Source organism: Osmerus mordax, chromosome 8 (assembly GCF_038355195.1).
Source record: "Osmerus mordax isolate fOsmMor3 chromosome 8, fOsmMor3.pri, whole genome shotgun sequence".
NCBI classification, from domain to species: domain Eukaryota; kingdom Metazoa; phylum Chordata; class Actinopteri; order Osmeriformes; family Osmeridae; genus Osmerus; species Osmerus mordax.
This window is the reverse complement of record NC_090057.1, coordinates 3,062,649-3,076,227: the sequence shown is the minus strand read 5'-3', so window position 1 is coordinate 3,076,227 and position 13,579 is coordinate 3,062,649. Positions and strand designations below refer to the sequence as shown.

The 13,579-nt window shown below is 50.3% G+C and overlaps 1 protein-coding gene across 1 annotated transcript in view; it reads right to left on the bottom strand.

The window, feature by feature from the left end:
- The window catches only part of atad2b (ATPase family AAA domain containing 2B), a 54,416-nt gene that overhangs the window by 23,471 nt on the left and 17,366 nt on the right, over positions 1 to 13,579 (bottom strand). The window contains exons 23-24 of the mRNA XM_067241400.1: positions 12,328 to 12,450; positions 9,951 to 10,070 (exon numbers count right to left, since the gene is read on the bottom strand). Of these exons, the coding sequence (XP_067097501.1) occupies positions 9,951 to 10,070; positions 12,328 to 12,450 (243 nt within the window). The remainder of the gene's footprint in view (positions 1 to 9,950; positions 10,071 to 12,327; positions 12,451 to 13,579) is intronic.

Genomic DNA, 13,579 nt, shown 5'->3' with positions numbered 1-13,579 from the left:
GAGGCAGACAGAGATGGAGGATGAGATTGAGGTGGACCTTGATGACTGTGCTGACTAACAGCATAATGCTGGCAAAAGCAACCAAGTCCCTGGCAGAGAGAGCAGGGCCGGGAGGTAAGAGTTAGCACGGCCAGGAGGTAAGAGTTAGCACGGGCAGGAGATAAGGGTTAGCACGGGCAGGAGATAAGGGTTAGCACGGCCAGGAGGTAAGGGTTAGCACGGCCAGGAGATAAGGGTTAGCACGGCCAGGAGATAAGGGTTAGCACGGCCAGGAGATAAGGGTTAGCACGGTCAGGAGATAAGGGTTAGCACGGTCAGGAGATAAGGGTTAGCACGGTCAGGAGGTAAGGGTTAGCACGGCCAGGAGATAAGGGTTAGCACGGTCAGGAGGCCTTTGGCAGCATTATGACTTGCTCTGAACAAGCAGCAAGGGGGCATTTGGTACTCTACAAGGCCCACACCCCACTGGGAGAGAGCTGAGTAGCTTACCGCAATAACACTCAAAAGACATTCTAGCTTAGTGACGACCCACAAAGCGAAGGACGAGGGGAAAGGCACACACACGGACACACAGCTCTAACTCCTCAATCCCAGCAGACTGCCCTTTAACTGACCAGTGGGGAGGACAGTGCCTCAGGTGCCCCTCTCTCTAAGGACAGATATGTCCCACTGCAACACAAGCAGCCGGCACTGATGAAGATGTCAACACATCTCTCTCTCTAGACTTTCAGCCGTGTTGGTGATCTCTCACACACACACACACACTTTCACATGGCTGCCCTTGAAAGAGCTGGTAAGTGTTCCCCCTAGACCAGGGACAAGGAGGCAGGGGAGAGGTGAGACAGCTCTGGAGGGCTGGCAGTCTCCCCCACGCTCTCTAACACCGGCACACACACACACACACAGACCGACACACACACACACACACACACACACACACACACACACATTTACATTTAGTCATTTAGCAGACGCTCTTATCCAGAACGACTTACAGTAAGTACAGGGACATTCCCCCCGAAGCAAGTAGGGTGAAGTGCCTTGCCCAAGGACACAACGTCATTTGACACGGCCCGGAATCGAACTGGCAACCTTCAGATTACTAGCCCGACTCCCTCACCGCTCAGCCATCTGACTCCCTTACACACGCACACACACACACACACACACACCAACCAGGATAGGGAAGGGAGAGGCTGAGGGTTTGACAGACAGGCTGCTTCACACAACGGGGTCCAGAATCCCACATCAAAATACTCTGACTACATTTAGTCATTTAGCAGACGCTCTTATCCAGAGCGACTTACAGTAAGTACATGGACATTCCCCCCGAGGCAAGTAGAGTGAAGTGCCTTGCCCAAGGAAACAACGTCATTTGCATGGCCGGGAATCGAACCAACAACCTTCTGATTAATAACCCGACTCCTTAACCGCTCAGCCATCTGACTCCGTAGAACACTGACTAGCAGCTTCACCCCCCGCCCCCGCTCTGCCCTGCTCTGACCTGCTCAGTGTGGGATGAGGCGAGGCGCTGGGAGTTCAATACTCTGGAACAAATGGGGATTTCCACAGCCAGAGGTCTGCTTTACTGTTCTCCATTGTGGAGCTGACTTCTCTGCCCAAAAGCTCAGGTTGACAGCCCAGGGCCCACATGGGTACCGTGGCGACTGCTGCACGACCGCCTGAAGCTCTGAGAAGAGCCGCCTGGTTGGTGGAGACCACGCTGAACAAAATCGCTTTCTGAAGCTACGTGTTCCAGCTTTGATGATTAGGCAGGATAGCCGGGTTTCCAGTGGAACAATGCTAAACAATATCAACGGACGTGAATGGATAATAGCAACAGATGTGACCGATAAGGCATGTGAGATATTCAATAACAATGTCAGGTCCAATCTATCCTTTTGTCTACATAAACGGTCGCACATTAAAATGAGATTCTCGCACATATTCGGTTTGTTTACATTTTGTTCCAGAAACTTTGATCAAGAAAAAGGATCCCACAGTGCCACACCCTACGATGCCATTTACATTTAGTCATTTAGCAGACGCTCTTATCCAGAGCGACTTACAGTAAGTACAGGGACATTCCCCTGAGGCAAGTAGGGTGAAGTGCCTTGCCCAAGGACACAACATCATCTGGCACAGCCGGGAATCGAACTGGCAACCTTCTGATTACAAGCCCGCTTCCCGCTCAGCCATCTGACTCCCCCCCCCACTTGTGAGTTTGTGTCCCCAATCGGCTAAAAACATTTATCAAAAAGACTGAGTGACAGAGCATTTGTCACTCGACACGTATTAAATCACTCCTCATTCCACGGCCCACAACGGTGGGGCTCAGAGCTCGTGTCTCCAAGCCCAACCTGCCTGGCGTGTGTAAGCTAGCCACAGTCCTTCACCCAGAGCTGGATCAGCGAGTGTGTGGCCGTGCAAAATGACGTTGTGTCCTTGGGCAAGGCACTTCACCCTACTTGCCTTGGGGGGAATGTCCCTGTACTTATGGGGAGTTAGGTGGCTGAGCGGTGAGGGAGTCGGGCTAGTAATCCGAAGGTTGCCAGTTCGATTCCCGGTCATGCCACATGACGTTGTGTCCTTGGGCAAGACACTTCACCCTACTTGCCTCGGGGGGAATGTCCCTGTACCTACTGTAAGTCGCTCTGGATAAGAGCGTCTGCTAAATGACTAAATGTAAATGTACTTACTGTAAATCGCTCTGGATAAGAGCGTCTGCTAAATGACTAAATGTAAATGTACTTACTGTAAATCGCTCTGGATAAGAGCGTCTGCTAAATGACTAAATGTAAATAATGGCATTACAGGGGGACACACATCTGCCCGGAGCCCCTACAGGGCAGGACGGGTGTGGTGGAACCACTTCCCTGTGAGGAGACATAGGCGCTCGTCCTCTTCAACAGGAACACTGGGCTGCCACACCGTCAGTCACGCAACATTACAGACCAGATGAGTGGATAACTAAATCCCACACACACACACACTAAATTACAGCTCTGCCCAAGAACCCGAAGATGACTGGTCTAATGAGTTGTTAGTTGAAAATGCTTCTCTGTTAAAGCAAATGTGTCTTTTCGCCCACTAATGGAGATATGGCATTTAGTCCTGCAGAATGCAGCTTCAGGAGTCATTTTATATAATTAAAAAGCTCACGGCTCAGCTCCTGTTCCGTCAGAGGCCTAATGCAACTTGTGTCAAAAGTTGTGTGTTCCTCTCCGACAACCATGGAGTCGTGGTGTGTGTTCGTGGGTGTGTGTGTGTGGTTTAGGAAAGTTAATACGCTCTATGGAACACAGCGACATTAGCTCTTTTATTATTCAGACACAGGAAACAAGAGCAATGGAGGACACACTGATCGCAGACACAGCATTAATAACCAGAGACAGATCCTCAGCCTGCAACACCACCGCAATGATAATGCCCATGCTAGCTGCTAGCGCTCAATAGATCACAATCTGTTTCTGTGTGCATGGGAAAGGCTTGAAAAGCACAAGTTATCAGACATGATGACTTAATGCCACTTGAAATTGCCCACTGCTATACATAACAGTTACATTTACATTTAGTCATTTAGCAGACGCTCTTATCCAGAGCGACTTACAATAAGTACAGGGACATTCCCCCGAGGCAAGTAGGGTGAAGTTCCTTGCCCAAGGACACAACGTCAGTTGGCATGACCGGGAATCGAACTGGCAACCTTCGGATTACTAGCCCGACTCCCTCACCGCTCAGCCACCTGACTCCCTAACAGTTAGAGATGATTCATATCTGGACCCAAGACACCAGTTTTTTGTGTCAACATTCTTGACCTGCTGTTAGATGGAACTCTTGTTTATACAGCTATGAAGATGATTTGGGCCTTGACATTACAACCACCAAAAACATATTTCCACCTGATCAAGCGGATCATGTCTGTGCAATTGTCCCGATCAATCAGAACTGATTTTAACCAGGCTGAAGCTAAAGGGGAATTCTCTCTGCATTAGCCGCCTTAGCTCTGGGTAGGGTGCTTTCAGCCGTGTGCCGTGATTGGCTAACGCGCTGCAATACAGTTTAACTGAGAGCGTGAAAGCCCAGGAGGGGTGTGTGTCTGCAGAGCATGAATGCAGAGTGTTTATTCCACAGTCTTGGCTGCCTGATATAATTAAGCGCTGAAGCCAAACCTTATTGGAAAACCACCCACCCACCGTCCATCCACCGTCCCTGACAGTCAACCTTCCGAAATGCAATTTGAAGTTGATGGCGATTTCCCTAAACTGAGAAGAAGTGCTCCCCAAAACAATAAACATGTCATTCAATCAGACAGTGCAACTGCCAAGATCAATCAGACGAGCTGTGTGAAGAGACACGAAAGAACCAAGAGGGTGAACTACTTCAGAATTATTGTCTGTTGCCAACACTGTCCTCATCTTGAGGAAACACAGGTATCCAGACAGCTATTGTCTTGACAAATTGAACTGGGCAACTTGGCAGCATCTCCGCTATGGACACCAACCAAACTCATTTGCTTGAGCACAGCACACCGAAAGCCCCTTGTCCAAGACAACGCTTCACAGGCCACCGTGAGCACTGGCAGTAAAGCTAGGCGCGGCTCACGCCAACCCTGCCCGCCGTCCTCCCTGCTCCTCGGGCTAAACGACCTCGCCTCGTTGGGCATGCAAACAGGTCAGGGGTAAAAAAGGTGAGAACGATACAGCGAACCCCCGACCTCCATAGGGGGTCCGGGGGCATGCTCCCCAGGAAGAAAATTTCTTCAATTTTAAAGTTAAACGCACCAATCTAGTGCACTTTGAGAGCAAAATTAAGAGGCTAGATGAATGTAGAAAATCTCTCCTCATTTTGCCCTTGATTGATTGTGAGGTTTAGGCATTAGGAGTGACGATTGGTTCCAGAGCCTGTTGTAAAGTTGCGAAGCACGGGTAAAATGCTGTGTTGGCCAAGGCCAACCCCCCTCCAAATATTTTCTCATCGGATCTGCACAAATAACGTAGGGGATCCATTTGGTTTTCAAAAAGGTGAGTCTCACCTAAAGGTGAGGAGTTTGCATGCCTGCAGGGTTCAACCGGAGACGCTCAATCACTCCCAACACCAACAACAGCAGGTTTGCCACGAGCCGTTTACAGTGATATCTGCACAGATCTGCATAGCCCGACAATAAACAACAGATATTAAACCCAGGACAGGCACCAACTTTGCCAAGTGTACACTTAACACATGTCAGCAAGACAAATGGCTGTGCTGCGTGACGTGCTCAGAATGAGATGCCATCGAGAGAGAGAGATAGGGAGAGAGAGAGAGATAAGGAGGGAGAGAGAGAGATAGGGAGGGAGAGAGAAAGAAAGGGAGAGAGAGATAGGGAGGGAGAGAGAGAGAAAGAGAGGGAGAGAGAGATAGGGAGGGAGAGAAAGAGAGAGAGAAAGAAAGAGAGGGAGAGAGAGAGAGAGAAAGAAAGAGAGGGAGAGAGAGAGATAGGTAGAGAGAGAAAGAAAGAGAGAGAGAGATAGGGAGAGAGAGAGATAGGGAGAGAGAGAGATAGGGAGAGAGAGATAGGGAGGGAGAGAGAGAAAGAAAGAGAGGGAGAGAGAGAAAGAAAGAGAGGGAAAGAGATGGAGAGAGAGATGGAGAGAGAGATAAAGAAAGGGAGAGAGATGGAGAGAGAGAGATGGAGAGAGAGATGGAGAGACAAGGGGGGGGGGTGCGCAAAGAGAGCCCTGAGAGTTGTTCTCGCTGTACTTGGCTCATCTGCACCCTAAAACAATAAACAGAAGAAAGAGGCATCATGGTTGATTTTACATTCATTTCACGCTTGGTGCCACAATGTTCCAGAAGGCATCTGTGCCCACAAAATGGCAGCTAAAACGTGGCGATCATTGGCTGCTGGCTGTAGGGGGTTTCATTAGCAAGGGCCACAGGGTGTGGGAGAGGGAACGTCTCTGATACGTTCCCATTGTAGACCCAGCTGTGGGTCACAATGTCCAGGTCTGCTTCTAATAACTAATAATAACATTAGCACTCACAGTCATCTTCCCACAGGGACAAAGACTGGTTTCATTCCTGGCGAATTAAATTTTTCAATTTCCACCCTGGGTGAATTCATAAGCTGAGGGCCTCTTTGTGAAGAGGAGGGGAGGAGAAACGGGTGCACCTGTGGTTTGGCGTGATTGCAGCCTGTAACCTCTCTGATATCTGGTTAGTCTTCTTCTGAAGAACAATATCGACATGATGCTCCTCTCCACTCACCTGTGTAAAAGTACATCACGTGTGTGTTTGGACAGGTGAGTAATGCTGGGTACACCCCACAGCATAATCGGGGCAATTTCCCCCTTTCGACAATCCTAGGTAATGTTCCGATTATCTTGATGGTTCTACAGATTATTTTATCAGATTTTCCTTTGGTGTGAGGTGTGTTAAGAGTGACCGAACTTGATCGGAAGAACGTCGGAGCCGCCCCGATCGCGAGTCCTGATGTGTGGGGGGAACCCTGAGGACACCACACACTATAGGAGCAAAACGGTTACATCTAGGATTTTTTTGTCCTCATGTTTGTGGTCTCTCACATTTTGAAAATCTTATAAGAATTAAAAAATATTTTAGTGTGTACCCAGCATAACCAGCGCTTTCGGATTAAATGCGTTTTCGTTTTGTTTACATTTACATTTAGTCATTTAGCAGACGCTCTTATCCAGAGCGACTTACAGTAAGTACAGGGACATTCTCCCCGAGGCAAGTAGGGTGAAGTGCCTTGCCCAAGGACACAACGTAATTTGGCATGACCGGGAATCGAACTGGCAACCTTCAGATTACTAGTCCAGTCTTTTAAACGCTCAGCTCGCTGAGCAACGCCTCAGTGTGATATATCCTGAAAGAGACGGATAGCGTTTTGTTTGGGGGGGGGGGGGGGTCTCCAGAAGTCTCGGCCGCAACACAAAGGAAAACGCCCAGATGTTCAGGTCTCCCACTGCCTATCTAAGGAGGTGAATCAGATCATATTCTGGTAAATACGAGTGCACAGCCTCAATAAAAGCAGCTGGAATCTTTATTTAAGAATGTGAGGCAGAAAGAAAAGGGAGAGGAAGAAATAAAAAAAGAGAGAGAGAAAGACAATAAAAGAGATTTCTACATCAAGGTCTGTGGATGGTTCAGGCAGCAGAGAGCGAGAGAAAGGAGGAATGTTTGAGTGATGAGAGGAGAGGCAGGGAATGTCTCAGTTTCTCCACATGAACACCGCCTCCTAGTCTATAACCTGGGGCGCTCTATGGAGGACACAGACAATGTAGCTAGCACACTGCATGTTGTTTCTGGGGCTGTTTTTCTTTTCTCCAAACATATTTCCTGACATTGTCATTGGCTATAACAGTAAGTAATGATAAATGTCAAGCTGAAGAACACCGGTTGCTGACGTATGCATGCATGTGTTGCTCCATAAAAAGGTTTATAGTCCAACGTAAACCTTCTAGACACTTTTGTTCGGCCGAGGTGAGAAAGTATGCATCTTTGAAGATGGCTCGCTTTGGGCATGTGCTAAGGCATCGAGTTTCTTTCACTTGTATGCAACAAAGCTTTCGCGTGTAGATGGATTGAGATGTAGTGGTCACATAAAGGCATTCACAGACCACTCGGCCTCATTCAACCTCACATGACAGAGAGAGAGAACAGTGAGAAAGCCAAACGGATTGAATAATGGATGAAAGGAAGGTACTGTAGGTGAACCAGACTGCTTTGGCTCTGCCCTGAGAAGCAACCCTGGTCCTTGGCGTAGCACAAAAGCAACTGTAACAGGAGCCAATCTGTTTTGCCCCCCCCCCCCCCCCACTCTCTCTCTGGCTCCTACCCTGACCCAGCCACAACGATGAAGGGGAGAGGGGCGGCCGAGCAAGGGTAAAGAGGCCCTATCTGCTGCTGCCAGCCTCTCCAGCTCCCCTCCTCCACATCCCCTCACCTTCCCCCATCTCTGGATCTCAACCCTGGACCCTGGCTCCAGGCAAGCCCAGGAAGGAAGACAGAGAGAGAGAGAGATGGAGAAATAGAGAGAGAGATAACGCCTCACAGAAAGTGGAGTGGCCAATAAGAGCAGGAGACTGGTGTCCTTCCTCTGGCACAGTTCTAGGATCTGCTGACTCAGCTCACATCCTAACTTTATCACCGAGGGGGAAAACATGCACACACACACGCACGCACACGCATACGCACACCTGACCTTAGATGAAGTGTTCAAGGGGACTGTAAACAAAAGTGAGAACTAGGCACCCCAGCCAGCGGCCACACTCCCCTACTGGGAACAGGCCTGCGTTCCCTCCCAGACCTCAGCTCAGTCAATCCTATGTAGTCAGTTCACTGGACATTCCAGATACCCTATTGTGGTGCTCCAGGTAAGAATTGGTTGCCAATGACTAAGCCTATAATTAATTACTGGGGGAAATGAATGAGGTCCTGTAACCCTGTGATAACCAGAATCCCTCGGGTGGATAAATTGGTTATCGCGACACGCTCGACTTAGACGAAGGAAACCGAAATAGAGATAGAATCTTATGGTTAAAGAGTTATGGTTAAAGAGAAGCCCAGTATGGTTGTTGGAGGTTACATCCATACCACATGGAAAGCTTTCAACCTGCTCTATATCACATTTACATTTACATTTAGTCATTTAGCAGACGCTCTTATCCAGAGCGACTTACAGTAAGTACAGGGACATTCCCCTGAGGCAAGTATGGTGAAGTGCCTTGCCCAAGGACACAACGTCAGTTGGCATGACCGGGAATCGAACTGGCAACCTTCGGATTACTAGCCCGACTCCCTCACCGCTCAGCCACCTGACTCCCATATCAACTTGGGGAGAAACGCTGTGTATCAATCCCCTGCCCAAGCTGGGTCACAGCCTGCCGCTCTATTAAGATAGGAGTCACTGTACAGCAAAGCCAGATCTCCACCTCGCTAGCACACGGCCACAGTTCCCTAGCCCAGCCTGGCCCAGATGAATCCCAGTAAACTGAAGGTTCATGAAGTAAACAGCCTCTTACAGTATTTATGGTGCCAAAGAGGGCCTCTCATCTCTCAAGTTTGCCCACGTTCGACGTAAGAAGGGATGGCTCACTCGCCCGGCAGGGGGCCTATTAAGGACACTCTCCTGAGAGACAGGCGCCACCCTGTGGTTCAGACCGCTACTGCAGGGCAGGGACACGGAGCCCGTGGGTTATCCAGTCCCGAGGACACAACAGGAGATGTTCTAGACCTGCACTGAGACAGCACCTGTAACGATCAGCTGGTTGGTTGAATCCAGTAAGTGTTTCTTCAACCTCACAGATAAAAAAAATAATGAACTTGGCCGTGCTGTGAAGTCACGCTGCAAGTCTCCCGACATTCCGATAAACCATATCTCATCCGCCGTCTCTCACCGGGGCGAGAGACCTTCGGTATCGGCTCCAATTACACACATCCTGCCCAGCCACTGTCACATCCAGGTAACGACCTCATCTCTCTGCTCCCTGCCCGCACCTGGCCCCCGGCACACAGGCCGGCGGCCGCAGGTGGGCCTGGCAATCGCTCCATGGCGTGGTCACGCTCCGAGAGGCGGGGAGAGACGCGTGCCTCTAATGAGGCAGCCGGCTGGCGTGGCATCTCCGCTTGCTGAGAGGACACGGCGTGTGGACCTAGTGTACCGTCTCTCTGCTCTGCGGCATGTTGTACCATGTGTGTGTGTGTGTGTGTGTGTGCGTGTGCCCTGTACTAATGCAGTGAGGCTGCTGCTCAGCAGGACAGCAGAGTACTGTAATCAGCTAAGCAGACTGTGCTCTACATGCGGTGAACTGAGACCCCCAGCACCTGAGACACACACACACACCCCGGATGGTCTTAAAGAGCTGCTTCTGGTCCTCCCAAACTGACTTCACATATTTAGGTATGAAGAAGATGTAGTATCAGTGTGTGTGTGTGTGTGTGCTCACTGCTGCAGTGCTTGTCGGCTCCTTCGCCCTGAGTGCTGCTCCCAGCATGCTCCTCTCCCACGGGCTTCCTGGTTGCCACGGCGCCGGAAGATACAGTCGTCTGGGCCGGTGTCTGGAAGTCTGCAGGCGCCAGAGAAAGATCGGTTACCACCACACAACACAACACACACACACACACACAAACACAACACCACAGCAGCAGCACAAGCAACGTGTGAGAATGTATGTTGAGAGTGACACAGACCAGACGTGTAAACAGGCCAGGCAGACCTACTTGTATTGACGCGGAAAGCAGACAAATCGACAATGTAATACAGAGCAGAAGTGAGAGATTGACCACTGAGCAGTGAGAGCGTGAGAGCCGTTACTCCTAAAAGCATCTTAGTGCTGCTGAGCTGAGAGAGAAGGATGAATGCCAGGCTGTAAACTAACATGTCCTTGGGGAGCAGACATTTTGATTCTGAGCAATATTCAACACATCCTGATAAATTTCTCTCCAGTCCCCCCATCCACCCCCTCTAGTCATTCCCTTCTCCTGGGAACAACCACAGACATTTACCCAGATGTGGTTTGCTGACACCGCCAAACACCAGCCAGCTTTAACAGCACAAACCGATACCTTTAGCATCTCTGGTGCATGAAAGATTCACAGCAGTATTCCCTTTCAGGCACTTGACTTCTCTCACACCGGTTGGGCCCTGGGAAAGACTTCCTGTCTAACGAGAGACTAGCTTCCTGCTAGAGTTCCTGTGGTGACAGGCTTCACCATGTTCTGGTAAAGCTGGCTCTGAGGTTTGGGGAAGCAACCAGCGAATCACGATGAACAGCAAAGTTCCTAACCACCGGCAGAGGAGAAGACAATGGCTGACCACTACAAGGTCGCCCCCACCCCCACCCCCCCCCCCCCCCCCCCCCCCCCCCCCCCACCCCACACACACACAGACAGAGAGAGACAAAGTGCTTTGCGGTGTCTCCCTGCAGCGGAACTAAAATGGTGAGGAACAAGGAAATGGGGGATGGGACGATGACTTTAAAAGCTCTCTAGTTCTCACTGGCTCTTCCTCTCCATCAGCCTCTGTCCAGGGCCCCCACCCAGGGCCCCCGCCCAGGGCCCCCTCCCAGGGCCCCCTCCCAGGGCCCCCTCCCAGGGCCCCCTCCCAGGGCCCCCACCCAGGGCCCCCGCCCAGGGCCCCCTCCCAGGGCCCCCTCCCAGGGCCCCCACCCAGGGCCCCCACCCAGGGCCCCCACCCAGGGCCCCCGCCCCCCACCCTCCTTGACTAACCTCAGATGGCGGGCTACTGGGTTCCTAGGCAGACGTTGGAACCCCCTACGCATGTCTCGTCTCAGTCAGGAAGTATATTATTCTTGATTTTGCACCCTGGTATTATGTGATGTGTTTTCACGTGCTCATCCATGTTAATGTGTTTGAGTATGTGCTTCAGAGCGTGTGAGGATTTGCATACGATGCTTCTCTTCTAACCAGCCCAGACGCCCGGGTTCAGCCTGCGTAACCAGCTTGTTTACGTGTGTACAGTCGTCTATGGCTGTGTGTAAACGATACAGTGTGTGTGTTGATTACTGGACTACCTGTACTGGATGTGTGTTTATTCCCTGTGAGAGTGCAGTACTTGTTTGCGTGTTGGTACGTGTTAGCTAATCATCTCGCACACAACCGTGCCTGCCTGCTGAGGACATATTGTTGTCTTGGCAAAGATACTTTAGAAAACACTGGAACAAGGTCCTATATCTGCATTCTTCTTTTGTTTGTGTATGTGTGTGTATACCAGGAGCGGATCTAGAGATTTTCATTCAGGGTGGCAATGGGGTGGCAGAAGGAAGTGGTTTGGTGGCCTCCTGGAGGCGAATCAAAATCCAAAGTAGGGGGGGGGGGGGGGGGGTACAGTACTCCCTATGGTAAATGATTAGGCTATAACATTGTAGTGTAAATTAAACAGTAACATTAATATTATTTATTGAAATGTTCTGTAATGTACAAACAATATTTTCCATGGGAAGATTGAGGTTCATGTTGTTTAATTGTAACTTGTTTCACTACATGTTCTTATGGTTCTTCCCTTTGGGCTTTTTTTTCACAATGTATGCTTCATGTTTTGGCTACCCGCAATGTTTGGGGCATCTCGTTTGGGGCATCTCGTTGTTATGATCAGTGACCTATGCACTTTTGTAAAGCTCTCTCTTGGAAGTCGCTTTGGATAAAAGCGTCTGCTAAATGCATTAAATAAAAAATAAAATAAAAATAAAAAAAAGATTGGGGTGGCAGTATTTTTTATTGGGGTGGCAGCTGCCACCCCTTGTCACCCCTTAGATCCGCCACTGGTGTATACATGTGCATGACTGTGTGTGTGTGTGTCCTCACCCCTCTTCCTGCGTGACTCCTGAATCTCCTCACACATGCGGTCGAACTCATGGTCCAGCTCTGAGGCCAGCATAGCGTGCGCCGTGTCCTTCAGGCTGCACGCCTTGTGTCGGATGATCTTGTCTGGGGGCGGAACACACACACACACACATTAACCAAATGGCTGAAAAAGAAGACACCTTTAGTAGCCGTGGGTGTCTGTCCGAGTGTGTGAGGGGGGGATCGTTTATGGTCACGATAAAGAGCCTTCCTGGTATCTATTAGAGCTGGTGAGATCCCAACTGACGGCCTATTGCCTGGGCCCTTTCAGCCACTGGACACTTTACACACCATTTCTTCATTACTGGGAGAAAAGGGATAGGTGTACTTATCTGAGTTGGAATTGCCTTTGGTAACAACTGAACACACACACACACACACCCCTTTTCTTTCACACCATCATTAAATCCCCTCTTTCCCTGGAGCCTTTATCGGTGGAAATAACAACTGAGAAGAGATGAGAGAAAGACGAAGAGGGAGAGGGGAGAGAGAGAGGAGGGAAAAGGAGCAGAGAGAGGGAGGAGGGGGGTAGAGTAAGGGGGGAGACCAGGGCCTAGGCAGATAGAGGAGACGAGAGAATCGAGAGGAGAGCAAGGGGGGAGGGGGGGGAGAACTGAGGGGAGAAGGGGAGAGGAGGACGCTTCCAGAAAACCTGTGAGTGTAAACAGGCCGTCTCATTACACCATGCACAGAGTGGGCTCATCCTGAGGGGGTCAGCCAGGTCACAATCTGCCAGCTTCCCATGCTTAATTGGAGGACGGGTCTAATTACGGTGGTGTGAATGTGTGTGCGTGTGAATGTGTGTGTGAGTGTGTGTACGGAATGTGTGCGCCTGTCTGTCAGAGAGAGAGGAGGACATGGGTCAGGTCAGTATGTAGACAGGGTTCAGAGTCGTCCTCCTCCCTGTCTCACGTCCTCGGAGAGCAGGCAAGGACACTGGGGGCCCTCCCTGTTTAGACGTGTTCCGGACCTTTCCTCGTCTCTCTCCGGTGCGGCTGAGAGGATTCGTTGGAGTGTGGTTGACAAAGTGTAGCACGGTGTCGAGATTTGTCTCGATTTTTTTTCCTCGCGTAGTGTTTTGGGGGGATGAGAGGAAGGGAGAGGAGAGAATCAGGGGTGCTTCAAAGAGTCTTTGGACTCTCCGTCAGAGGTAATGGCGATGGGCCTCGACACGCAGGGACGGCTGGAGGAACGCGGGTCGTGCTAGCCTTCC